At 47.3% G+C, this 27269-nt stretch overlaps 1 protein-coding gene across 2 annotated transcripts in view; it reads left to right on the top strand.

Moving 5' to 3' along the window:
• The first annotated feature begins 223 nt into the window (after positions 1-223).
• Positions 224-27269, top strand: part of WASHC1 (WASH complex subunit 1) — a 30753-nt gene continuing 3707 nt past the window's right edge. Inside the window, exons 1-2 of one of the 2 annotated variants that reach the window (XM_054718775.1) lie at positions 224-341; positions 4625-4778. In XM_054718775.1, coding sequence (XP_054574750.1) covers positions 4630-4778 — 149 coding nt within the window. In that variant the 5' untranslated portion in view covers positions 224-341; positions 4625-4629. Of the gene's footprint in view, positions 342-437; positions 563-4624; positions 4779-27269 lie in introns of those variants that run through there. The other variant, XM_054718776.1, reaches the window with a different exon arrangement.

Genomic DNA, 27269 nt, shown 5'->3' on the forward strand with positions numbered 1-27269 from the left:
TATTTTATTTTTAAAGGGGGATGGGAACGAAGTGAATTCCACGGGGAGAACGGCCCACAGGACTGAAGACCAGAAAATAGAAGACGTTTTAAATCAGTCGGTCTGTGGGGCCGAGGGGAGGGGCTGTCTCCGCGCCGGTGCAGGGGGTCGGGCCCAGGAAGCGCGCGGCGGCCGGGAGCCCCGCCGCGTCAGAGGGAGGGCGGGCGGGGAGGGGGCAGAGGCGGTGCCGAGCGTCCGCCGGCGGCCCGAGTGCGGACTCCGGGCGGGGGTGCGCCACGGGGCCGCTCTCGGGGCCCGAACTCGGGAGCCAGAGCGGCGGCGGCGGCGGGCGCGGCGCGCAGGTGAGGAGCGGGGCCGCCGCACGAGCTCCCCGCCGGCCGGGCGGAGGCGGCGGGCGCCGGCGAGGGGGCGGGAGGCGGGGGGGCGGGGCTCCGCCGGGCCGGGCGCGAGCGAGCGTCCTCGAGAGGCGGAGGGGAGCGCGGGCCCTGCGCCCAGGTGGACCACCGGCGGTGCCCTTCGCTCCGCTGCCCGCCCGGGAGCGGCGTCCCGGCTCTGCCCACCAGTAAGACGGGTCTGCACCGCCCTGGGCCCCGGCCCCCCTCCCCGGAGTGAGGCCGAGCCGGCGCCGGAGGCCCCGCTGGGCACCCGGCCGGGCTGCAGGCCGCGGCTCTCACTTCCTCTGCGGCCCCGCCCGCCCCTCACGCGCCTTCCGCCCGCGGGCTGGGCTCCGGGAACCGGCCGGCGGAGTCCCAGACCTTTGCGGCTCCCGGGCCCCTGCCCCTGCGGCACCGGTCCTGACCCGGGAGCCGGTGTTCCCAGCGGGTGTGCAGGAGGGACTGGGTGCGCTTCTGAACCGACAAACGGCACTGGGAGAGGCGGGTGGTGTGGGTGCATTTCCTGGAAGAGGCCCCGGTTCTCACCCGAGTCTCTAAGGCAGTGTGTTCGTTCGGAATACGGAGCCACAGAAGTGACTCTGAGAGTAAAGAGAGCCCAGACCGGGCGACTCGGTTGGTAGGAGTGTCCTCCCGGTCAGGTTGTGGGTTCGATCCCCTGTCGCTCGCGGGAGGCAACCGATGGGTCTCTCTTATCCCCCCCCCCCTCCCTTCCTCTCCCTGAAATCAATAAAAACGTATCTTCGGGGGTGAGGATGAAAAATAAATAAAAGTAAAAAGAAACAGGTGATATTAATTTAGTAATATATTTTATTGAACTCAGTATAGCTGAAATAGGATCATTTCAGCATGTAATCACTATATATACAGTCGTTTCCGATTTACCCCCGGTTTCGCTTTTCATGGTCGCAGTTATCCTGGGCCAACCACAGTTTGCAAATATTAAGTGGGAAATTTCGGAAATAACTCACAAGTTGTAAGTTGCACCCCATTTTGAGGGGCAAAAAGGTGTCGCACTCTAGTTGCTCCCCCACCCCTTAGTCACTTAACAGCTGACCAGGTTACCCGGTCACCTGCTAGGTACCACGGTGCTTGCGTTCAAGGAACCTTTATTTTGCCCCAAAGCCATTCAAATTAACTTTTTATTACAGTATCTTGTTATAATTGTTTCATGATTGTTAATTTCTTACTGTGCCTAATTTACAAATCAAACTTTATCGTAGGTATGTATGTATAGAAAAAATATGTATATCAGGGTTCAGTATTATCTGTGGTTTTAGGCATCCACCTAGGGCAGTGGTCGGCAAACTCATTAGTCAACAGAGCCAAATATCAACAGAACAACGATTGAAATTTCTTTTGAGAGCCGAAAACCGACTTCTGCGCATGGGCCACGAAGTTTCAATCACACTGGACGTGCGCGCCCGCACGTGGTATTTTGTGGAAGAGCCACACTCAAGGGGCCAAAGAGCCGCATGTGGCTCGCGAGCCGCATGTGGCTTGCAAGCCGCAGTTTGCCGACCACTGACTAGGGTCTTGAAACATATCCCTCATGAATAAGGACTGTAAAATACTTAGAGATACCTTGCATCTTTTTTCCTATTAAGTATTTTAAATTCTGTGTATGTTTTACACTTACGCTACAACTCAGTTCAGACTAGCCACATTTCAAGTGCTCCAAGCCACATACATGTAGCTAGTGGCTACCATGTTGGACAGCACAAGTCTGAGGGTCTCAGTCCAAACTCCTTGCCATGGTATTGTGTTTTTCATAATCTGACCTCTCTTTATCTTTCTGTTTTCTGCTACTTGGTCAAGGATAGTTATACCCTCACCACTCAAACCACTTCCTTTGTTCAAGCTGTCCTTCTACCTGGAATGCTCTCTCTGGGCCTATTAGGGAAGTAGAGCTTCTACTAAGAGGCTTTTCCCGACTCCCACAACCCCAAAGGGGTTTATCACACCTTCCTCATGGCTGGATTAGAGCACTTCTCCTGTGCTGTTTAATTGTTCTTGAGGCTATCTCCATAGCTCGTATACTGTCCTATTCATCTTTGTTGTGATCATGGCGGGCACCTGATAGTTGATCAGTAGATGTTTGCAGACAGAAGGAGTAAACTACCAATCAGTTATACTCATTTTTTAAATTTTTGAATGGATCTTTCTTGTTCGGGAGATTTGTGCCTGAATTACCTCCTTGTACATAAGTGTACATACACCCAGACATGTGGTAAATAACCACAGAAATGCATTTCAAGATGTGCACTGCCCTGGCCAGTGTGCTTAGTGGTTAGAGCGTCAGCCCACACACCATAGGGTCTCGCGTTTGATTCCTGGTCAAGGGCATGTACTTGGGTTGCAGGTGCATCCCCAACATCCAGTGTGGGAGGCAACCAATCGATATTTCTCTGTCTCTGTATCTCTCTCCCTCTCGCCCTCTCTCCCCTCTTTCTTCCCTCCCTTCCACTCTCTAAAAAAAATCAATGGGAAACATATCCTCTGGTAAGGATTAACAGCAGCAATAACAAAAAAGATGTGCACAGAAAAGTGTCTTGTGCTTTTAATCCCCTCCCCATCTTACAGAAGGGAAAACTGAAGTACAGACCTGTTAGGATGGCCAGCAAATATGCATCAGTTTGGCTCTGTGGATAGAGCGTCAGCCTGAGGACCAAAGGATCCTGGGTTCGATTCCAGTCAAGGGCACATACCTCGGTTGCTGGCTCCTCCCCAGCCCGGGCCCTGGTAAAATCAATGGAAAATTATCCTCAAGTGAAGATTAAAAAAAAAAAATGTATACACACACACACACACACACACACACACACACACACAAGTGGTAGGATTCTCCTTGAAAGGAGTGGGGGAAGTCTCAGGGTTAGATTCTTCAGATAGGAATAACTGGCCCCACTTTGGTCATTTGATAGGAGGGAAGTGAGGAGATGAGGAGGTAACACTGGGCTCTGATAAGGATTCCAGGCAGGTTCAGGTCTGAGAAACCGAGGATGTCATTACTGGAAAACAAGTTGGAGAGCAGAACAATCGTCTCAGATGACGAAAAGTGCTGGCCTGGGACGGGTAGGAGACAAATAGGGTAGAAGGAAGGGCTGGAAAGGCCGGCAGAGGGAGCAAAGGAGTAAGCACACGGGCTTGTTGAAGATGTTGGTGTGATCCATTAGGACCAACTACTTAGCAGTGACCCTCTGCATGTGTAGAATGGGACATGGAATCAGATATTCAGAGAAGGCAAGCACCTCACACAAGGTCACATAGCACTTCAAGCCCTCCCTAAGCCCTCCCTGCCACATTCACCCAGCCCCACTCACACCTCTTTGCAACCGGGGGTCCCTACATGGTGCCTAGGAAAACAGGTCTGGGGCACAGTGCCAGGCCTGATTAGTGTCTTCCTCACCATCTTCTACCAAGGGGCTGTGATTAGGCCTATTTATAGGGGCCCATTGCCTTAATATTCTGCCTGGTGCATCTCTTGCCAATCAAATCCGTGCTGTCTGCAGTGTGATTGCTGCTTTAGTGGCACCAGGGAGCGGAGTTAATTAAACCCAGTATAAATAGACTCTGCCCTGTCTTACCATTCGAAGGAGTGTTCTTCCTTCCTGTTTCCCACCCCCACACGCCCTTCTTCCTGGCCCCCCTTAGCTCCAGCCTGGGTGAGCAGATGGACACCTGTACCTAGTCATGAGCCATTGCCTGTCCTATCTCAGGAACAGGCCCTCAGTCCCTCAGAGACCAACGTGAGAGGAACCCAGGAGTCCCCCTTCTCTGGTTTTCAGACGTGGGTGCCATTTGGTAGTTAACTGTGGCAATCCCCCCTCCTCCCACCCAAATCTATTCTTCTGCTCCAGGCCTTTTTTTCACTCTGCAACAAGGGTCTCTTTCTTGTTCTCTAGACTGAGGAGGTTGGAATGAGATAACGTAAAATGAGGGTGTGTAGCAGGGTCCCAAGCACCTTATGGGGTCAGTCAGTGTTACACCTTCTCAGAACCCTTCTCATCAGCCTCTGTTGTCCCTACCAATTTTCCTCTTTCATCCACTCAGTAAGCACAGAAGTCCAGCTCCTGTGGGTTCCTGGCCTCCCACCAAATGCTGTCCCAACTCCTCGCCTGTACAGGCTGAACTTGTGGGGTGGGGCTGTGCTGTCCTCTCTGTACCTTGCCTTGTGGTAGGTGGGGGTGGGTGAGTGTGTGGCAGCCCTGATGCTCTGGTTCCACCCACAGGTATCATGACTCCCATGAGGACCCAGCACTCATTGGCAGGGCAGACCTACACAGTGCCCCTCATCCAGCCGGACCTGCGGCGGGAGGAGGCCATCCAGCAGGTAGCAGATGCCCTGCAGTACCTACAGAAGATCTCCGGAGACATCTTTAGCAGGTGGGTGCTGCCACCCATCCCCACCTGATCAGGGCCTTCTCCCTACCCTGGGCAGTCATTCTCTCCATTCCTCGGAAGGCACCCTCTAGAAGCAGCCCTTCTGGGGATTCTTGGTCCTGGGGGCACCAAGCTGGCTTCCCTGTGCCCAGGGGCCCAGCTTAGAAGCTTGTTCTCATAAGTGCTCATAAGAGCTACCTAATGTTCCACTTAGCCCCCTGGGTTCCCTGTGGTCCCACAGGCCCTGGTGGTGATACTGCTCTCCTAACTCATCCTCTTCCTGCAACCGGGGGCCCTATTCCTTCACTTATTCCTGCAGTTAGCAAATACATATTCAACACTTCTTGTGTGCAAGGCACTGCTACTCTCCTTAGTCACAGTGGTGAATAAGGCAGCGTCCCTGGCCAACTAGAGGATATGCTCTGACAGGAAAGATAGACAGTAATTAATCAATTGTGTGTTAATTTTTAAACTACAATTGTAATAAGACCTATTTTTATTTTTTTACTAGATGCCCGGTGCATAAAATTCGTGCACAGGGAGAGGGTGTCCCTCAGCCCGGCCTGTGCCCTCTTGCAATCCGGGTCTCCTTGGGTAGGGTCCCTAGGCCTGGCCGGTGATCAGGGCCTATCAGGGCTTTCCTTCCCCTGGTTGCTGGCAGCTGGCCCCACCCCTGCCGCTGCCACTGCTTGCCATCTGTGCGGCACTGCCGCCCCCAGCCCGCCCCACCACTGGTCGCCTCCCTCTGAGAGTGACAGGCGTGGGGTGCGATTGCTTGGCTGGTCTGGGCCTCCCTCTGTGGGGTGATCACTGGCTGGCCCTGTACACCTGCCACAGCACTGCCGGCTGAGTAGCCTGGGCCTCCCTCTGCAGGGTGATCGTGGGGTGATGGCGGGGGCCCCACCAACGCATCACACCCGCGCCAGTGCGTGTCATAGTGTGGTCATCTGGATGGTCATTCTGCTGTTTGGTCGTTCGGTCGATTTGCATATCATGCTTTTATTATCCTATCTAATAAAGAGGGAATATGCAAATTGAGGGTCACTCCGTGACAAAGATGGCGGCGGCTGGGCCAGGATGCTTGCGTCATCAACGACGTGGGCGTTCCGCCCCGCCCCGCCCGCAGAGGGCCTGTGGGCAGCGTGCAGGCGCAGAGGCGCAGAGCAGCCCAGGCCAATCCGGGCCTGTGGGCAGCGTGTGTGGAGAGCGTCTGGGCGGGGGAGGCGGGCCAACGGAGGGCGGCCTGTACTCCCCACATGGTGGCAGTGGCAGCCGTGAGCGCGCCAAGCGAAGCCTGCTGGCCGAGCTGAAGTAATGCCTGCAGGTCATCAGCGCTGAGGAGTGGCTGCGCAAGTCCTGCCTCCTGGCCCAGAAGGTGCACGATCGCAGGGACAGCCACCGTGGCGGGCCAGATTGATGTCCTCCTGGCCGCGCCACGGGGGTTGGCAGATCTGCACAGCCGCAGGCCTCCGGTGTGCGCATCCTCTCCCCCATCCCCCCCCCCCCCAGGCATGTGAATGTCCCCCAGTGCACTGTCATCCACGTGCACCACAACAGTCCCGGACCATGGTGCGCGCCACCCCCCCCCCGCCCCTCCGCCGCACTTCCATCAACCCCAGCATGCCTACATCCCCCACAGGACGTGTGCACGTCCCCTCTGGCACACTCACGTCCTTTGGAGAGTGTCTGGGTGTTCTGGGTGCTGAGGGTGAGCGCCTGTGAGATGACGGTGAGAGGGCGGAGTGGTGATGCCCTGTTCCCGCGGAGGCCAATGCAGCGACGAGATCACCTCCGTGGGACTAATGCAGGTGCTGAGGTGGGTGCAGGTGCGGGCAGACACACCTGGTGGACGTGGGCGGCCCTCGCTGAGGTGCCTTCGGTCAGCGTTCAAGATCGGGAACCCAGAGGAGGCGAGGAGTTCCGATCTCTCAGTGAAATGGTGGGATAGTCGGGGTGACTGCAGAGGAGGAATGTGCACTTTGGGGGCCGGCACCCATGAGCGAAGGCTGCCCTGACTGAGCCTCACTCGCTTGGGTCCTAGCGCACTCCTGCCGGGCAGCAGGTGACAGGACGTGCTTTTCTGAGTTAATGAGAGAAAACATTGATTCTCCCGCTGCACGCAAAGGTGGAAAGTGCAGTGGGGAGACATGCGGGGAGTGAGTGAGGTTCCCTGTCTGGGGGTTCCAAATCCGCTGTTGGTTCCTTTCACTGCTGACTAGAGATATACAGGGTGTCCCCCAAAATGTATACACACTTTGAATACCTACTAATTCCAGTGGGTTTAAGCATGAAAAGAAACAACAATGGAGCTGTCATCTGTTAAAAGTGCAGGCACAAACCGGCAGTTGGACATTCCCCAAGGGGTCCCGGATTGGAGAGGGTGCAGGCTGGACTGAGGGGCCCCCCTGCCCCGCCCCCCCGTGCACGAATTTCATGCACCAGGCTCTAGTTATAGATAATTCTTTATTGTTGAAAGTATTACATACTGTATATCCCCCTTTTCTCCCCATTGATTCCCTCCCTCCAGCCAACACCCCCTTCCTCCCCAGGCCTTCAGCACCCTGTTGTCTGTATCTATGGATTATGCATATATGCATAGGCTTTGGTTGATTACCTCTCACAACCCCCCCCCCCCCCTGCTTCCCTCTGAAATTCTGTACTCTGTTCCATGCTTCCATGTCTCTGGATCTACTCCGTTCATCAGTTTATTTTGTTACTTAGAGTCCACATATGAGTCCAATCATGTGATACTTCTCTTTCTCTGACTGACTCATTTCACTTAGCATGATACTCTCCAGGTCCCTCCATGCTGTCTCAATGGGTAAGAGATTCTTTTTTTTTTTTACTGCTGTATAGTATTCCATGGTATAATGTACCACAGCTTTTTTATCCACTCACCTACTGATGGGCAGTTGGGCTGTTTCCAAGTATTAGCTATTGTAAATTGTGCTTCTATGAACATAGGGGTGCATACATTCTTTCTGATTGGTGTTTCTGGTTTCTTAGAATATATTCCTAGAAGTGGGATCACTGGGTCAAATGCCAGTTCCATATTTAATTTTTTGAGGAAACTCCATGCTGTTTTCCATAGTGGTTGCACCAGTCTGCATTCCCACCACCAGTGTACTAGGGTTCCCTTTTTCTCCACATTCTTGCCAGCACTTGTCATTTGTTGATTTGTTGATGGTAGCCATTCTAACAGGTGTGAGGTGATAGATACCTCATTGTCATCTTAATTTGCATCTCTCTGATGATCAGTGACTTTGAACATCTATAATAATAAAAGCATAATATGCTAATTAGACCGGGTAGCCTAACAAACGATCTTCTGGATGTCATTCTGGATGTCCTTCCGGACGAAGCCGCAGTGGTGGGGGCCAAGGCAGAGGCAGTTAGGGGCGATCAGGCAGGCAGGCAGGCGAGCGGTTAGGAGCCAGCGGTCCCGGATTGCCAGAGGGTGCAGGCTGGGCTGAGGGACCCCCATTCCCCCTTTCCCTGTGCCTCCCTTTGTGCACCTGGCCTATAGTTTTTTATATGTCTCTTGGCCATCTATATGTCCTCTTTGGAAAAGTGTCTATTTAGGTTTGGATTGTGTGCCTTCCTTTTGTTAAGTTGTATGAGTTCCTTATATATTTTGGATATTAATCCTTTATCATACGTATCATTGCCAAATATGTTCTTCCATACAGTGGGCTCTCTTTTCATTTTGTTGATGGTTTCTTTTGCTATGCAAAAGCTTTTTATTTTGATGTAGTCCTATTTGTTTATTTTCTCCTTAGTTTCCTTTGCCTTAGGAGATGTATCTGTAAACATCTGCTACTAGAGATGTCTGAGATTTTGCTGCCTATGGATTCTTCTAGGATTTTTATGGTTTCATGACTTACATTTAAGTCTTTTATCCATTTTGAATTTATTTTTTTGTATGATGTTAAGTTGGTGGTCTAGTTTCAGTTTTTTTTGCATGTGTCCAATTTTCCCAACATCATTTATTGAAAGAGACTCTCTTGACTCTATTGTATGCTCTTGCCTCCTTTGTCAAATATTAATTGAGCATAATGGCTTGGGTCGATTTCTGGGTTCTCTGTTCTGTTCCATTGATCTATATGCCTGTTCTTGTGCTAGTACCAGGCTATTTTGATTACAGTGGCTTTGTAGTATAACTTGAAATCTGGTATTGTGATTCCTCCAACTTTGTTTTTCTTTCACAAAATTGCTGCAGCTATTCAGGGTCTTTTTTTTTTTTTTTCTTTTATAATTTATTTATTTTTTATTTTTTTTATTTTTTTTTTTTATATTTTTTTTTTTTAAATTTTTTTTTTTAAATATTTTTATTGAGGTATTATATGTGTACATATCTTACTATTACCCCCCACCCCACACCCACACATGCCCTCCCCCCCCCAGAGTTTTGCGTCCATTGTTTATGCTTATATGCATGCATACAAGTCCTTCGTTTGATTTCATAACTCCCCCACCTTTCCAAACTTTCCCCCTGTACTTTGAAAGTCTGTTTGATGCTTTACTGACTCTGTATCTATCTTTTTGTTCACCACTTTATAATGTTCTTTACTATCCCTAAATGAGTGAGATCATGTGGTATTTTTCTTTCATTGACTGGCTTATTTCGCTTAGCATAATGTTCTCCAATTCCATCCAGGTTGCTGCAAATGATGAGAATTCCTTCTTTTTTATGGCAGCATAGTATTCCATTGTGTAGATGTACCACAGTTTTCCGATCCAGTCATCTGCTGATGGGCACCTAGGCTGTTTCCAAATCTTAGCTATTGTAAATTGTGCTGCTATGAACATAGTGGTGCATATATCCTTTCTGATTGGTGTTTCTAGTTTCTTCGGATATATTCCCAGGAGTGGGATTACTGGGTCAAATGGGAGTTCCATTTTCAGTTTTTTGAGGAAACTCCATACTGTTCTCCACAGTGGCTGCACCAGTCTGCATTCCCACCAGCAGTGCACGAGGGTTCCTTTTTCTCCGCATCCTCGCCAACACTTGTTGTTTGTTGATTTGTTGATGATAGCCATTCTGACAGGTGTGAGATGGTACCTCATTGTTGTTTTGATTTGCATCTCTCGGATAATAAGTGACTTTGAACATGTTTTCATGTGTCTCTTGGCCTTCCTTCTGTCTTCTTTTGAAAATATTCTGTTTAGGTCTGTTGCCCATTTTTTTATTGGATCATTTATCTTCCTCTTATTAAGTTGCATAAGCTGCCTGTAGATGTTGGAGATTAAACCTTTATCAGTGATAGCATTTGCAAATATGTTTTCCCATGCGGTGGGCTTTCTTGTTGTTTTGTTGATGGTTTCTTTTGCTGTAAAAAAGCTTTTTATTTTGATGTAGTCCCATTTGTTAATTTTCTCTTTAGCTTCCATTGCCCTAGGGGCAGTGTCAGTGAAGAAGTTCTTTTGGCATATGTCTGAGATTTTGTTGCCTGTGGAGTCCTCTAGTATTTTTATGGTTTCCCGTCTTATGTTTAAGTCCTGTATCCATTTTGAGTTTATTTTTGTGTATGGTGTAAGTTGGTGATCTAGTTTCATTTTTTTGCATGTATCTGTCCAGTTTACCCAACACCATTTATTGAAGAGACTGTCTTGACTCCATTGTATGTTCATGCCTCCTTTGTCAAATATTAATTGAGCATAGTGGTTTGGGTCGATATCTGGGTTCTCTATTCTGTTCCATTGATCAATATGTCTGTTCTTGTGCCAGTACCAGGCTGTTTTGAGAACAGTGGCTTTGTAATACAGCTTGAAATCTGGTATTGAGATCCCACCTACTTTATTCTTCTTTCTGAGGATTGCTGAGGCTAGTCGGGGTCTTTTTTTATTCCAGATGAATTTTTGGAGAGTTCTTTCTAGGTCTGTGAAATATGCTGTTGGTATTTTGATGGGGAGTGCATTGAATCTGTAGATTGCTTTGGGTAGTATGGACATTTTAATGATGTTGATTCTACCAATCCAGGAACATGGTATGTTCTTCCATCTGTTTACGTCTTCCTCTATCTCTTTTTTCAGTGTCCTGTAGTTTTCTGCGTATAGGTCTTTTACCTCCTTAGTTAAGTTTATTCCTAGGTATCTTAATTTTTTTGGTGCGATGGTAAATGGGATTGCTTTTTTAGTCTCTCTCTCTGTAAGTTCATTATTGGTGTATAGAAATGCCATAGATTTCTTGGCGTTAATTTTGTATCCCGCTACATTGCCGAATTCATTTATTAAGTCTATTAGTTTTTTGATGGAATCTTTTGGGTTTTTTATGTACAATATCATGTCATCTGCAAATAAGGACAGCTTCACTTCTTCTTTTCCAATTTGGATGCCTCTTAATTCTTCTTCTTGCCTAATTGCGATAGCTAATACTTCCAGTACTATGTCAAACAGAAGTGGTGAGAGTGGGCATCCCTGTCTTGTTCCTGTTCTTAGGGGAAATGGTTTTAGTTTTTGCCCATTGAGTATGATGTTTGCTGTGGGTTTATCATAAATAGCTTTTATTATGTTGAGGTACGAGCCTTCTATTCCCACCTTGTTGAGAGTTTTTATCAAGAAAGGGTGTTGGATTTTGTCAAATGCTTTTTCTGCATCTATTGATATGACTATGTGATTTTTATCTCTCAATTTGTTTATGTGATGTATCACGTTTATTGATTTGCGGATATTGTACCATCCTTGCATTCCTGGAATAAATCCTACTTGGTCATGGTGTATTATCTTTCTGATGTACTGCTGGAGCCGATTTGCTAGAATTTTGTTGAGGATTTTGGCATCAATGTTCATGAGGGATATTGGCCTGTAATTCTCTTTCATTGAGTTGTCTTTATCTGGTTTTGGTATTAGGGTGATGCTGGCTTCATAGAAGGAGCCTGGAAGTGTTCCTTCCTCTTGAATTTTTTGGAATAGTCTGAGGAGGATAGGTTTTAGTTCTTCCTTGAAAGTTTGATAAAACTCTCCTGTGAAGCCATCTGGCCCCGGGCTTTTGTTTGCCGGAAGCTTTTTGATGACTGCTTCAATTTCTTCCATAGTTACTGGCATGTTGAGCTGTTTAGAATCTTCCTGATTAAGTTTTGGAAGGTTGTATTTTTCTAGGAATATGTCGATTTCCTCTAGGTTGTCCAGTTTGTTGGAATAGAGTTGTTCGTAGTATTTTGTAACAATCCTTTGTATCTCAGCGGGATCTGTTGTTATTTCACCTCTTTCATTTCTGATTTTGTTTATTTGGGTCCTCTCTCTTTGCTTCTTGGTGAGCCTGGCTAGAGGTCCATCAATCTTGTTTATCCTTTCAAAGAACCAGCTCTTGGTTTTGTTGATCTTTTGTATTGTTTCTTTGGTCTCTATGTCGTTTATCTCCGCTCTGATCTTTATTATTTCTTTCCTTCTGCTTACACTGGGCTTATCTTGTTGCTCTCTCTCTAACTCTTTGAGTTGTTGGGTTAGGTAATTTATTACCATTGTTTCTTGTTTTTTGAGGTAGGCTTGTAGAGCTATGAACTTCCCTCTCAGGACTGCTTTCATTGTGTCCCATAGATTTTGGATTGTTGTGTTTTCATTGTCGTTTGTTGCCATGATGTTTTTTATTTCTTCCTTGATGTCTTTGGTAACCCAGTCATGGTTTAATAACATGCTGTTTAGTCTCCAAGTATTTGATTTCTTTGGGTTGTTTTTATTGTAGTTGATTTCCAGTTTTATGCCACTGTGATCTGAGAAGATACTTGATATGATTTCTATCTTCTTGAATTTGTAGAGACTTTGCCTATGTCCTAACATATGGTCTATCTTTGAAAATGACCCATGTGCACTTGAGAAGAATGTATATTCTGTGGCTTTGGGGTGAAATGTTCTGAAGATGTCGATTAATTCCATCTGTTCTAGTGAGTCATTTAGGTTTGATGTTTCTTTGCTGATGTTTAGTTTAGAGGATTTGTCCAATGGTGATAGTGGGGTATTGAAGTCTCCTACTATGATTGTATTACTGTCAATCTCTCCTTTGATATCTTCCAGGAGTTTTTTAATGTATCTTGGTGCTCCTGTATTGGGTGCATATATGTTTACCAGAGTTATTTCTTCTTGTTGGATTTCTCCCTTTAGTATTATGAAGTGGCCTTCATTATCTCTTGTTATGTCCTTCACTTTGAGATCTAATTTGTCAGATATAAGTATTGCAACCCCAGCTTTTTTTTCATTTCCATTTGCCTGGAAAACCTTTTTCCATCCCTTTACTCTCAGTCTGTATGCATCCTTTTTTTTGAGGTGGGTTTCCTGTAGACAGCAGATATCTGGGTTTTGTTTTCTTATCCAGTCTGTTACCCTGTGTCTTTTGATTGGGGCATTCAATCCATTTACATTTAAAGTTATTATTGATAGGTACTTATTTGACGCCATTTTTATTCTATACCCCTGTGTACCTTCTTTGCTTCCTATTTCTTTCTTTTTTTTTTTTTTTTTTTACAGCAGACCCTTTAGCATTTCTTTCATTGCTGGTTTGGTGGTGATAAACTCCCTTAGTCCTTTTTTGTCTGTGAAGCTTCTGATTTCACCTTCAATTTTGATTGATAGCCTTGCTGGGTACAGTATTCTTGGATTTAGACCCTTCCTTTGCATGACTTGGTATATTTCATTCCATTCCCTTCTGGCCTGATGAGTTTCTGTTGAGAAATCAGTTGCTAGTCTGATGGGGGTTCCTTTGTATGTAACTGTCTGTCTCTCTCTGGCCGCTTGTAAAATTCTTACTTTGTCGTTGGTGTTTGCCAACTTAACTATAATGTGCCTTGGCGTCGGTCTTTTGGGGTTCATTTTGCTTGGAACTCTGTGAGCTTCTTGGATTTGTGTGGGTTTTTTCTTCCCTATATCAGGGAAGTTTTCTGTTATTATTTCTTCAAACAGGTTTTCTATTCCTTGCTCAGTTTCCTTTCCTTCTGGCACCCCTATTATCCTGATGTTGTTTTGTTTTGTATTGTCCCGAAGTTCCCTTACGCTCTCCTCAATCTTTCTAATTTTTGTTTCTAGAAGCTGTTGTAATTGGGTATTTTTTTCCATCTTGTCTTCTAGCTCACTTATGCGGTCCTCTGCTTCATCTAGTCTACTCTTGATGCTTTCTATTGAGTTCTTTACAGCAGCAATGTCATTTTTCATTTCTTCTTGGTTCTTCTTCATTTCTTCTTGGTTCTTACTCATATTGTCGAATTTGTCTTCCATCCTTTTCAGCCACCCTATGATCATTTCTCTGAATTCTTTCTCTGATAGGTTGTTTGCCTCTAAATCGTTTACTTCCTTTTCTGGTGATGCCTGTTTCTCTTTCCTGTGGGGGCTGTTTCTTTGTCTCCCCATGGTCTCTCTTCTCCGGATGTCTGGTTATATAGATTTCTCTCTCTGGCGTTGATTTAAAGGTATAAAATACAACACAACCAGGCACAACAGACAAGGCACTGAACAGAATTGTATTCACGATATTAATAACCTCCAATAAAGGTAACCACCAGAGAAAGACAAATTAGGGAATAGGAGTGGAAGAGGGAGAGTAAAAAGAAAGAACAACAACGAAAAAAACAAAACAAAACAAAACAAAAAAAAACAACGAGTGTGAATCTGAACTTGGGAAAAGAGCAGAAAGAAAGAAAAGAAAAAGAAATAACAGAAAAGAAAAAAAAAGAAAAAAAAAAAGTAAGAGAGACAAGAATGATACTAAGAGAGAAAAGGGGAACAAACTATATATATGGGGAGTAAACTCCACTAGAACAACCACTATTCCCAGCAAATTCCAGCAACACGAGCCTGGAGATTAATACAAACTGCAACAGCAGCTAATATCAAGTGAGGCAAGGGAAAACAAAAGTAAAAAACAAACAAAAACAAAGCAAACAAAAGAACCAACCAAACCAACAAAAAGAATAATCAAAACAATCTCATAAAAAAGCATAAAAATTCAATCTAATCAACATTCAAGCAAACAACAACAAAAGGCCCGAGAGAAAAATAATTTTTTTAAGGTAGCGTAGAGAGAGGTTTGTATGGATTTGGAGCAGGGGGTTGGGAATTAGATAATATAAGTAGGGTGAAGTTTTAGCAGGGAGTAAACTGAAAAAGTAGGGAAAATCTAAAGCCAGAAAGGGTTAAGATAAACTGGGGACCAAAATGGGAAAGGTTGGGAGGAGAGTGATGGCATAATGTTAGCTTTGAGATAGGGTAAAACGATTGTAAGGGAAAGATGCAAATCGAATGTAGGACACTAATCCAAAAAAAAAAGAAAGAGAAAATCAAATGACATTAAAAAAAAAAGTAAAATAATAGTAATAATAGTGTTGATTGAAAATAAAAATGTAATAATTAAAAAGGTGAAAATCGAGTGAGGAAAAAGAAAAAAAATTAGTTTCTTAAGTAAAAGATGCAAAAAATGAAAATAAAAAAATATGAGAATAAAAAATTTTAAAAATTGAAAAAAGAATTGAAAATTAAAAAATAGGAAGACTAAAATGTGCAGTAGCGGCTGTCATTCACTTCCTCTATTATTCTGTTTGGTACGCCTTTTTCCCAGTCTGGGCGGTATTTCAGTTCAGCTTCATTCCAGGGCTCCTCAGTGTTGGAAGCCAGTCCTGCTTTTTAAGCCAGCCGTGTCTTAATTTCTCGTATTTATTTTTAATTACACCAGAGACAATTAGCGTTTCAGCCCCTGGGTGGCAGTGTTTCTGAATTGACTTCCGGGCCTCTCTAGCTCTTTTTTCTTTTTTTTTTTTTTTTTTCCCCTCTATGGCACTCACTACTGGTTTGTGGAGGTATGCGCCTCAGAGCTGCCTCTCTGATGGTCACACGCAGCTCTGGTCCCCAGGTTCTGAAAAAACACCTTCCCCCTGCAGTCTTTCAGGGTTTCCGCCTGGGTTTGCCTCTGTATTGGGCTTAGCAATCAGAGTCGGAAAGAGCCCAGGTGTGCGGACCGTGGGTCTGTGCCCCAGACTAAGGAGCCTGCACTCCTTTGAAAATTCTTAGTCTGACCCTCCTCGTCAGATTAAAATGAGTTGCTTTCAAGAGGTCACTTCTGTTAGCAGCTCAGAAGACCCCCCTCCTCATTCACGGATCAGGGCAGTTCCAACTGCCTCCGATTTTTCTAGGCACAGACCTCCCGGCTCCTGCCGGTCCTGCGGTCCTGCGGCTGCCGCGCTTCCCTCACCCAGCGCTTCCCTCACCCACCGCGGGGATTAGAAACCGCCCCTCATTTCAGGCGAAATCTGACCTTTCCGTGGTGCAGTGAAGAGTTTCTTTGAATCCGAATGTTTGCGCTGATAGGGGACCGGTGGTCTGGTGCTCCCAGCAGCTCAGTGTTTGCAGTTGTCGCGGAAAGTCAGGTTTCCACGAAAATCCTTCTTTCCTTTATTCAGGGTCTTTTTTGATTCCATATACATTTTTGGAAAGTTTGTTCTAGCTCTGTGAAATATGCCGTTGGTATTTTAATAGGGATTGCATTGAATCTGTAGATTGCCTTGGGTAGTATGGACATTTTAATGATGTTGATTCTACCAACCCATGAACACAGTATATTCTTCCACTTGTTTATATCTTCCTCTTTTTTTCCCCAACATCCTGTAGTTTTCTGAGTACAAGTCTTTTGCCTCCTTGGTTAGGTTTATTCCTAAGTATCTTAATTTTTTTGTTGAATGGTAAGTGGGTTTTTTTGTTTAGTTTCTCTTTCTGAGAATTAATTATTGGTGTATAAAAAAGCCATTGATTTATGGGTGTTGATTTTGTATCCTGCTACATTGCCAAATTCATTTATTAAATCTAATAGTTTTTGGTGGAGTCTTTAGGGTTTTCTATATACAATATCATGTCATCTGTGAATAATGAGAGTTTTACTTCCTTATTTCCAATTTGACTGATTCTTATTCCTTCTTGTCTGATCGCTGTGGCTAGGACTTCCAGTACTATATTGAATATGAGTGGTGAAAGCGGACATCCCTGTCTTATTCCTGTTCTTAGGGGAAATGCTTTTAGTTTTTGCCCATTAAGTATAATGTTGCCTGTAGGATTGTTATATATGGCTTTTATCATGTTGAGATATGCTCCCTCTATTCCCACTTTGCTGAGAGTTTTTATGAAAAATGGGTGTTGGATTTTGTCAAATGCAATAAGACCTATTTTTAAATAATCTTGTAATATTTATATAGCATTAACCACGTACCATCATTGATCCAAAGTGCATTAATTCATTTAACCCTCACAACAACTTTATGAGGAGCTACTGTTGTTACCTTCATTTTATAGATGAGGAAACTGAGGCACAGAATGACTAAGAGACTTGCCCAAGTGGCAGAGCCAGGGGTCACACCCAGGTATGGTGGCTCCAGACACTGGAGTTCTTACTGTCTTTATGAGAAGGGAAGGTGGTTGCCTTGAGAGTTATTAATGGGAGGCCTGACTTGGCTTAGGGGAATCAGAGGAGGCATATGTAGGGAAGAAGGTGCATGGTAAAATCTGAAGGGTGAGTGGGAGTTATTGTGAATGGGTAGGTTGGGAAGAAGAATGTTCCAGAAAGAAAGAAGTACATGAGCTAACGCCTTGAGGTGGGAAGGACTTGAATGGAAGCCACTGTGGCTGGGGCTAGGGGGGGTCGCCTCATGAAGCTGGTGTAGAGGCAGAGCCTTAGTGGTGTTTGGCAATTTTGAGTTGGTGAGTGGCAGCTTTTTGTTTATTCTAGTGCTAATCTAGCACAATCCTTAAGCTATAATGATTTTCCACTCAATGTTTGTTTAACACTAGAGGCCTGATGCACGAAACTCGTGCATTGGGGAGGGGAGGTGGTGTCCCTCAGCCCGGCCTGTGGCTTCTCGCAATCAGGGACCTCTAACTGCCCGCCTGCTCGCTCCTTACTGCTTGGCTCGCTGTTCCTTAGTGCTGTCATGGCTGCGTGAGAGGCTCCCGCCACCACCGCTGCGCTCGCCAGCCATGAGCCCAGCTTCTGGCTGAGTGGCACTCCCACTGTGGGAGCGCACTGACCACCAGGGGGAAGCTCCTGTGTTGAGCATCTGCCCCCTGGTGATCAGTGCACATCATAGCGACTGGTCATCCTGGTTGTTCCGCCGTAATGGTTGCTGGGCTTTTATATATATAGACTAGAGGCCCGGTGCACGAAATTCATGCACGGAGGGGGTTGTCCCTCAGCCCAGCCTGTACCCTCTCCAATATGGGACCCCACTGGGATCGGGCCTAAACGGGCAGTCGGACATCCCTCTCACAATCCAGGACTGCTGGCTCCCAACTGCTTGCCTGCCTGCCTTCCTGATTGCCCCTAACCACTTCTGCCTGCCAGTCTGATCACCCCCTAACCACTCTGCTGCCAGCCTGTTTGCCCCCAACTTCCCTCTTCTGCCGGCCTGGTCACCCCTAACTGCCCTCTCCTGCAGGGTTGATCACCTCCAACTGCCCTCCCTTGCAGGCCGGGTGCCTCCCAACTGCCCTCTCCTGCTGGCCATCTTGTGGTGGCCATCTTGTGTCCACATGGGGGCAGGATCTTTGACCACATGGGGGCAGCTATATTGTGTGTTGCAGTGATGATCAATCTGCATATTACTCTTTTATTAGATAGGATAGAGGCCTGGTGCATGGGTGGGGGCCAGCTGGTTTGCCCTGAAGGTTGTCCCTGATCAGGGTGGGGTTCCCTTGGGGCATGGGGCGGCCTGAGCGAGGGGCCTGTGGTAGTTTGCAGGCCGGCCACGCCCCCTGGCAACCCAAGTGGAGGCCTTGGTATCTGGAATTTATTTTCCTTCTACAATTGAAACTTGTAGCCTGGAGCAGAGCCAAGCCTAGGGCTCCCTCCGAGGCCGGCAGCCATTTGTGTTGGGGTTATAATTGAAACTTTGTTGCCTTAAGCGGGTGGGCCCGGCCAGGGTGTGCGGAAAGCTTTGCTTCCCCTGTTGCCGGCGGCGACCCTGGCCTGCTCTCTCAAGCTCCATCCTGCCGCCATTTGTTTGAATTTGTTTACCTTCTATAATTGAAACTTTGTAGCTTGAGTGGAGGCTTAGGCCTGGCAAGGGCAGGCGGAAAGCTTGGCTTCCTCTGTTACCTAGGAAACCTTGCTCTCTGTGGCTGTAGCCATCTTGGTTTGGGTTAATTTGCATACTCACTCTGATTGGATGGTAGGCGTGGCTTGTGTGTGTGTCGGAGGTATGGTCAATTTGCATATTTGTCTATTATTAGATAGGATGAATCACTGGTGTTTGCTATTTCCTTGCAAAGGTCCCAGGTTTTGTCCATTCTCTGGCCATAAGCAACCTGAGATGGGCTTAGATCTTCTTTCTGGGTGCCCCCATCATGCCTCACATAGGAACCCTTTATTCCACCCAATGTAAAGGTTTTGACTGCCTGACTCAGGTTGATCTCATGGTCCAAGTCATCCCTCACCCCAACCCCTGCTTGCACCCCAGTCCAGGAATCCCCTTCTGCATCACCAGGTGACCTCTTCCTCCTCCATCAGTTGTGAGTCCACCTCTTCCTAAAGTCCTCCCTAGGAGCAGAGAATGGAGTCCTTGTCTTTAGTTGGATTTGGTATAATCACCAGATCTGCTGGACTCTTCTGCATGCTGCCTTCCCACTGATGTACCTGCCTGCCCGAGCCTGTCCGAAATATAAATGTAACCAGGGCATGATGCCCAAGTGGTTCAGGAGGTTGACTCTGGAGCAGGCTGCCTGGGCACCAGCTGGCTTCCCCATTTGCTTGCTCTGTAACTTTGGGAGAGTTATTTGACTTCTCTAAGCCTTGGTGTTCTCATCTGTAATGTGGTGATAATAATGGTATCTTGTATCTTACAAATAGGATTGTTGTAAAGATTAAGTTAATTAAAACTTGCAAAGAAATTACAGTGCCTGGAATATAGGAAGTATGCAATCAGTGTTCACTCTTAATCTCATCTCTGCTCATTTGCCGCCTATGGTGGTTCTCTATTAAGCGGCTATCAACAGTTATAGAAAGTGTTCGGTGCCCCTTTTGTGCTTATTTTTGTGTTAAATATTTTCAAGGAACACATAAGCAAGAGGACACAGGCCTTAAAGAGCTGTCAGTCCCAGATTATGGCCACCCCATGCCCAGTGATTGAAATATTTGTGTTCCTTACCGGAATTGTGACAGCATGCTTGCCTTTCTCTAAAGAGGGCATTGGATTTTTAGCATACTTTAATTTCCCTTCCTGGTATTTGGCTCCTGTAGAGAGTTTAGTGGGATGATCTCCAGGGCAGGGCTGGTGAGATGGTTGAAAGTGGGTATGGGCCCTCCTAGTATCTGAAGGAGGGGAGAATGTCTCTGAGGAGCCCTCAGAACTAGGTGTCAGGTCACCCCATTGCTGGATCTTGAGGGATACCAAAGATGTGTATGGCATGGTTCCTGTCCTCAAGGATCTTGTATTTTGGAATAGGAGAGCAGTAGGTCTTGGTTGTTTCTCACTAGTAATTACATAGCATAAACTGTGGGCCTCTTGGGACCTAGAGAAGAGAGAAATAAGTAAGAATTGACAGCATATTTATCAACTAGAACTTCCTAAACTAGTTTAAGTAAAAAGCAACCAATCAGTAGAGCAGGTTTTGGAGCCGAAGGGTGTAATGATGTCATCAGGACTTGGTATTGCTTTCACTCCATCCCCGCTCTCTGCCTCTGGGTTGGCCCCATTCCAGGCAGGCCTTGCTCTTGTGGTGGCAAGGTCACCCCAGTAGGGTCAGAGCTCCCAGGTTCTAGTTCCAGTCCAGCATTTCCTCAGAAGTCCCACTCGCCCATTGGCCCAGCTTGGTTCTCTTCTCCAGGCCAGAGCCGAATGCTGGGGGGAGAGGGGCATGACACACCGACTAGCTCAGACCTTGTCACATGTATTACCATTATCCTAAGCCCTGGGTTTAGCCCCACCTGAAGTCCATGGACTGAGTCTGTGCGAGTGAAGGGTTCTGCCACGAAAACAGAGGCTGTTTCCGAATAAGAAAAAGTAGATGGTAGCGAGGAGAATCACATGCCTACTACATGTGGTCAGGAAAGGCCTCCTGAAGGAAAGAGGCATGAACTAGGCCACAGGAAACACCGGGTGTGGGTGGGCAGGACTGGAAATGTGAGCCTACAGGCCATCTGGTGGGGTCTGGAAATGTGTGCCAAAGGCTTAGAGGCCAGAATGTGGTGTTTCCTGGCTCCCAGAGTACAGACATTGCTGCCTGTCTCATACAGTCAGAACAGAACAGGGTGTGAACTCTGTTGGCTGTGCGTCTGTGGGTCTCACTTCCCCTTCTGATCGCGTGCCCTTGAGATTTGCTTCCGGCTTCTTTTCTGCAGTGTCGGCGTGCTCCATGCAGTGGAGTGGGAGGGAAGAGGATGGGTGAGTGAAAAGTTGGGATAAGTGAGTCAGGGCCCATGGGGACTTCTCTGAACAAGGCAGGACTTGGAGCTTGGTCCAGGAGTTTTAGGGAGCCTGGATAGGTGCTTGAGCAGAGAAGTGATGGGACAGAAGAGTTTTGGGAAGGTTTGTCAAGCAGTGGTCACAGAGTGGACAAGAAGGGGCGAGAGTGGATTCTGGGACTGTTGTGTGGTTGAGGCATGGAAGGGATAAGGCTGCACTCCAGGGGAGTTGCCGACAGGGAGGGCTGGATAAGAGACATTTCAAAGGGAATGATGATGACAAAATGAGGATGAGGGAAAGGGAGGGGTCTGGGATAACTGGGATGGGGTGGGGAGTGCCTAGACCTAACCTCTCTCTTCTGCCCCACCCCATCCTGTAGCAATCAACAGGCAAGGGGGCTTTTCACTTCTAATGGGCTTTTGTGGTGGGATGTGACCCCAGCTTGGATATTTCCCCCCTTAAACATGCTGCGCCTCTTGCTTGTAAACCTTGCAGAAAAGAGACGCTTTCTCTCTCTCCTCCCCTCTGCTCTCCCATTTCAGGCCCAGGCCTGGCCCCTTGGCCCAGTGGAGCCTGGGTGCAGCTCTGCTGGTAGGTGAGCTCATGGCAAATTAGCATTCCAAGCTGGTGTTCCTTCCTCCTGCTTTGCCGCAGTGGGAGCTGTGCAGAGACTGGAGAGAATGACAAGTACCTTACAGGCCCTCCTGGAGCCTCTCCTTCCAGCCCAGTCCCTGGCTACTCTGCCCTCTTCACCTGGGAGAAGCCAGGCCCAAAATATCTGCCCAGAGATGTCATCTTCTTTACAAGATTTAGGTGACGAGGCAGGCAGAGGGTGTTGCAGTGGCTTGGGGAAGAGGAGCTGGGTAGATTCTGCATGTGGAAGTTGGGGTGCTATCTCTTGCCATTCCTGTCAGCCCACCAGGGAAACTGCAGCCCCTTCCTCCTGGGCAAGGGTCCATTTTCTCTGCAAAGCCTTTTCCTTTTCTGTCTTTCTACTTCTTACCTCTCTCCCCCCATTTTTCTCTCTACTGATTGGCACCTGGTGACTCTCCAGGTTAGGAGGCACTCAATCAGCTGCCTGCATAATTAGCAGATCATTCTTAATTATCCCTGTAAATTATCCCTGTGAGCAGAGAAGATAAAGGTGAAGGCAAGGCCCAGGTTCAGGGTCTGCTGCGCCTGGGAACAGGGCAGGCAGGGCAGGAAAGGCAGCAATTATGGAGGAGTGGGAGCCTCCTTCGCCTCAGCAGCCAGCCTCTGCGGACTGGCATGTGATCTGATTGTGAAGAGCTGATCTGATTGAGTAGCCATGGCAGCACTGCAGGGGCCATGGCCCTGCCTGGCTTCATAAACAGGGGGATGGAGATTCCGTGTTGGAAGAGTCAGGACAGGGAGCCCAAGCACTGCCCTGGCCATTGTCCCCCTCCCTCTGTCACACCACCCCAGCCCGGGGAGCAACTTACTGTTGCTCTACCCTCCGCCCTCCATGGTGGTCTCTTGCAAAGTATTTATTACCTGGCCTGGAACTTTCTTCTCTGTCTGCCCAACACTGCCTCTTCTGGCTTCCCCTGAGTGTCTGGAGTCCCTTATCCCTCTCTACAGCTTAGTAAGAGCAAATGTTAACCAAGTACGTAGGATATGTCATCTAATACAGGAACACTGGACATACATTCATTCATTTTAACTTTTACAACAATTCCATAATATAGAAGTTACTACTACTACTACTTTTCAGCCGAAGAAGCTGAAGCATAGGCCTATTAAGTGACTTGCCCAAGGTCACTCTGCTACTAAGTAGATGTTATCCCATGTCTATGGGACATTGTACAAGGCTTCAGTGATAAGCTTGGAAACTGACCTACTTTGAAGTAGGCCACCAAGCCAGGGGCTGTAGATCAGGAATGGCAAACCATTGCCCTTTTGCCACCATCTCCCACCCTCATGGTGGCCATTGCTAATCAGTTATTGCACTCAGTTCCAGCCCTAATGTGGTCTAATAGTCCTTCCTAACACAGCCTTCCAAACTATAGCTGCCAGTAGATAATGACACACAAATTGAAAGCTTTCTCGTCTATGGCCTGTATTCACCTCGGCATCATGGGATATGACTGTAAGAGATTAGACTATCTGGGAGCTTTGTCAACAGACTAGCCATTACTTTGACTTATAGGTTCTTGATAAGAAAAGAACCCAGAAATCATGTCTTCCATTCCCCTGCCCCACACAGGAATCTCCCTTGAAGCATTCCTGACAGGTGGTCATGTAGCTGGAACCTTGATTGCTTTGTAAAGCTATGAAGCAGTTTACTAGAAAGTTCTTATTTAGAACTGAGGTCTGCTTCCTTGCAACTCTGCCCACTGGTCCTAATGCAGCCCTCTGGGGTGACAGAAAGTAAGTCTAATTGTTTTCCTAACAGCACTTGTCATAGTTTTGATATTTGGAGGGAATTATCATATTCTGTAAATCATCTCAGGTGTAGCCAGACCTTCAGTTACCTTTGTATGACATGAGTTTGTCACTCATTACCTGCCTTTGGACATTCATTAACTTCGTCATTTTTTATTCAGCCAATGTTTATTACATGGCAGGCACTGTCCCAGGTGCTAGAGATACAGCAGTGAATAAGGGAAGGATCTAGAAGGGAATTCAGAGTCCTCTTAAAATGTAGATCCAGTTTAAAGGAGACATAGCTGTGGATGAGATTGGTGCCTGGTGTAGATCATTAATTCAGGGCTCTATTTTCTCGGAGGTACCTCTAAGAGAGTGAATGTCCCCTATTTATTAAAAGGTAGAGCCCTGGCCAGTTAGACTCAGTGGTTATAGCATTGGCCCACCTACTGAAGGGTCTTGAGTTCGATTCCCAGTCAAGGGCACATACCTCAGTTGCAGGTTTGATCTCTGACCCAGGTCAGGGCACATACAGGAGGAAACCAATAGATGTGTGTCTTTCACATCAATGTTTCTCTCTCTCGCTCTCTCTCTCCCCCCCTCTCTTCCTCTCTCTCTCTCTCTCTCTCTCTCTTCCCCCCCACCCCCGTTCCCTCCCTTTCACCCACTCTCTAAAAATCAGTGGGAAAAAATATCCTCGGATGAGGATTAAAAAAACACACACACACACACACACACACACACGCACACACACACGCACACACACACAAACACACACACACACACACGCACACACACACACACACGCGCACACACACACACGCACACACACACACACACACACACACAGTGAAAGAAGGTACAAGAGGCCCTGGCCAGGTAGCTCCGTTGGTTACAGCGTCCTCCCACTGCACCAAAGTTGCAGGTTTGATCCGTCAGGGCACACACAGGAATCAACCAATTGAATGCATAAATAAGTGGAACAACAAATCAATATTTCTCTTCTCTAAAAAAATAAAAATAAAAAAGGGAGATGGACCAGGAGCTATGTATCCTCACCCGAGGATTCTTTTTCCATTGATTTTTAGAGAGAGGGGAAGGGGGAGGAGAGAGAGAGAGAGAGAAACATCGATGTGAGAGAGACACATCGATTGGTTGCTTCTCACATGTGCCACAACCAGGGCTAGGGATTGAATCTGCATCTCAGGTATGTGCCCTTGACTGGGAATTGAACCCACACCCTTCAGTAGGCAGGCTGATGCTCTAACCACCGAGAAACACTAGCCAGGGCTGTATTTCCTTTTTAAGCTGCTTAACATTCTTTTAGCTCATTCTGAGTTTATAGTTAACCAAAACCTCAGGCCTTTCTTCATCTGAGCTACTGTTCAGCCTCCACCTTCTGTATTTGTGCGCTTGACTTTAACCTGAATGCTGGGCTTCCCGTTCACGCCCTGAACAATTTTATCTAGTTTCTTGCATTCCATCCTTCTGGCCGCAGGATTATTTAAGCCTACGTTCCATCATGCAGACCATTTTTGACCCTCTCCGTTTGATATCCTCAGTGTTGACTGAGCTGGACTGGGCCCTGCCAGATACCTTGGTGCAGCCGAAATCAGCCCCTTCTCCTGCAGTGCCCTTCAGAGACTGTTGTTCATCTGGCCCTGATTTTCTCAAGTGTACTCTCCTCCAACCCCCATAGCTCCGTCTTGTCTGCAGGATTGTGTGAGAAGCTGTCGAAATCCTTGCTGACTCAAGATGCACTGTGTTTAAGGTTTTCCCCTGATACACGAGTCTAATGACCCTGTCTAAGAAAGAAATGCTGTGAATTTAGAACAGTGCTGGCTCCCAGGACCTGCCTCTTCTTTTTCTAAGTGCTTACCGACACTGTATTTAATAATCCATTCTGGAAATTTGCCAGAGTTTGTTGTTAAGCTTGATGTTTACAATGTTAAGGAATTGGCCCTTCTCTCCTTAATGGAAGAAGCAGAACAGGGTAGCCTTGATCCATCTCTGGGTCTGATGTCCCTCCCTCTCCACATTGACTCCAAGAGGAGTGGTTACATAACCACTAAGTTGCTTCAGCACCCAGGGCCAGAGTGACAGAGGTGGGAACTGGATGAAGCAGCTTGATCAAGTATGCCTACCCAGTGGATGAAGACCTTTCTCCATGCGGAAAAGAGGGAGCCCATGCTGGAAAGATGGATGGTTTTGCATTCTCTCGTTGGAAGGAAACTGCCCTCTTATTGTCTATCAGCATTGCTGCCCCACTCAGACCAGTCTGTCAAGGAAAACTAAGCTGCCCTGGGTGCCTGCTTGTATCCCAGCCCCCACCTCACTCCACCTCTGGCACATGAGGAGCCAGGCATAATCAGGGAGACTTTGTCAGGACAGAGACCCTTGGGTTGTGAAATTGTCGGATGGAGATGTGGGCTCTTTGGAGGGCCAAAACCCTTTTAGAGTGGGTGGGGATGCTTTAGGAAGGCTGGACCAGTCTTGACTGCTCCTTTCAACTTTTAAAGAAATCTCAGAGTCCCTTAACCCTGCAGTCTCCCACCGCAGAGGCAGTGAGGCCACTCTGCCGCCCACCGTATCCTCCCCGCCTTTCCCCAGGTACTCAACCTGCAGCTCTGCCTCATTTCTCCTGCCTCACTTGTGTGCTCACTCCTGCCAGGGGAATGCAGAGATGTGGCCGCTCTGAATGGGGAACGTGGTGGTCATGGGCAGGAACTGGTGTTCTGGGGGGTGGGGGAGCCTATGGAGGAAGGATAGACTGGCACACGAGAGCCAGGGTTAATGCTGCAGCAGGAAGACCCTTGCTATTGCCGAGTAACGTGGGGACAGCATAAGTGAGGCTCATGTGAATTTACGTTTAGGGCACATGGCTGTTAGTCATCAGGAACCACAGAGGGGCCTGAAAGGTCCAGCACTGCCCTAGGCACTGGGAATACCCAGGAATAAAGCAGAGTCCTTAGCCCTTCAGAGCACATGTAGGCAAGGGACACACAATGTCAAGTGCACTGTGTGAAAGAGTGGGTGGGAGTTGGGAAGTGACATTGCATTTTCAGTTGGGTGCATTTTCAGATTCTGTGGTCAGGAAGGCTTCATGAGGGGCTCAGTGAAGTGAAGGAGCCAGTTTGTGGATATTGGGGGACAGCATTCCATTTGATGCAACAAGAGTTTGGAATGTTCGGGGAATAACAGGGCAGAGGGTGTTGCTGCAGCCAACTGATTGGGGTAGGAAGGAAGGGGAGGAAGCCCATGAGCAGCCAGACCATTGCCTTGAGAACCTTGGTCAGGACTGGGGATGTACTTACAAGAGCCGTGAACAGGTCTAGGACTTGAATTTAGGTCCAGCCTTGCCTGTCACTCAGTCTTGCTGAACTCTGGTTTCCTTGTCTGTAAATAGGTGACTGTGTCCATGTCAGTCATGAAGATTCTGTCTCTGCTTGCCCCAGCCAGAGGCTGCAAACTCTGGAAGCAGGAAGTGTCCCTTCAGGTGGCATGTCTAGGCACCAGGGTAATTGCCCAGCCCTACCCAGAGCTCCAAGAAACTTAATGCAGTGCATTCTACACCCTTCGGTTTGGATGATCTTTGGGAGGTCAGCTGAGAGTTGCAAGTTTGACCCTGACAAGCAGATAACATTTTTTTAAAAGACCCTTTGCTTAAGTCCCGTTTTTTTTTCAGCTTTGCTGTTAGAAGCAGGAGGTATGCAGGAGGCTGCAGGGGTTTGAGGAGCAGCCC

Source organism: Eptesicus fuscus, chromosome 7 (assembly GCF_027574615.1).
Source record: "Eptesicus fuscus isolate TK198812 chromosome 7, DD_ASM_mEF_20220401, whole genome shotgun sequence".
Lineage (NCBI taxonomy): Eukaryota > Metazoa > Chordata > Mammalia > Chiroptera > Vespertilionidae > Eptesicus > Eptesicus fuscus.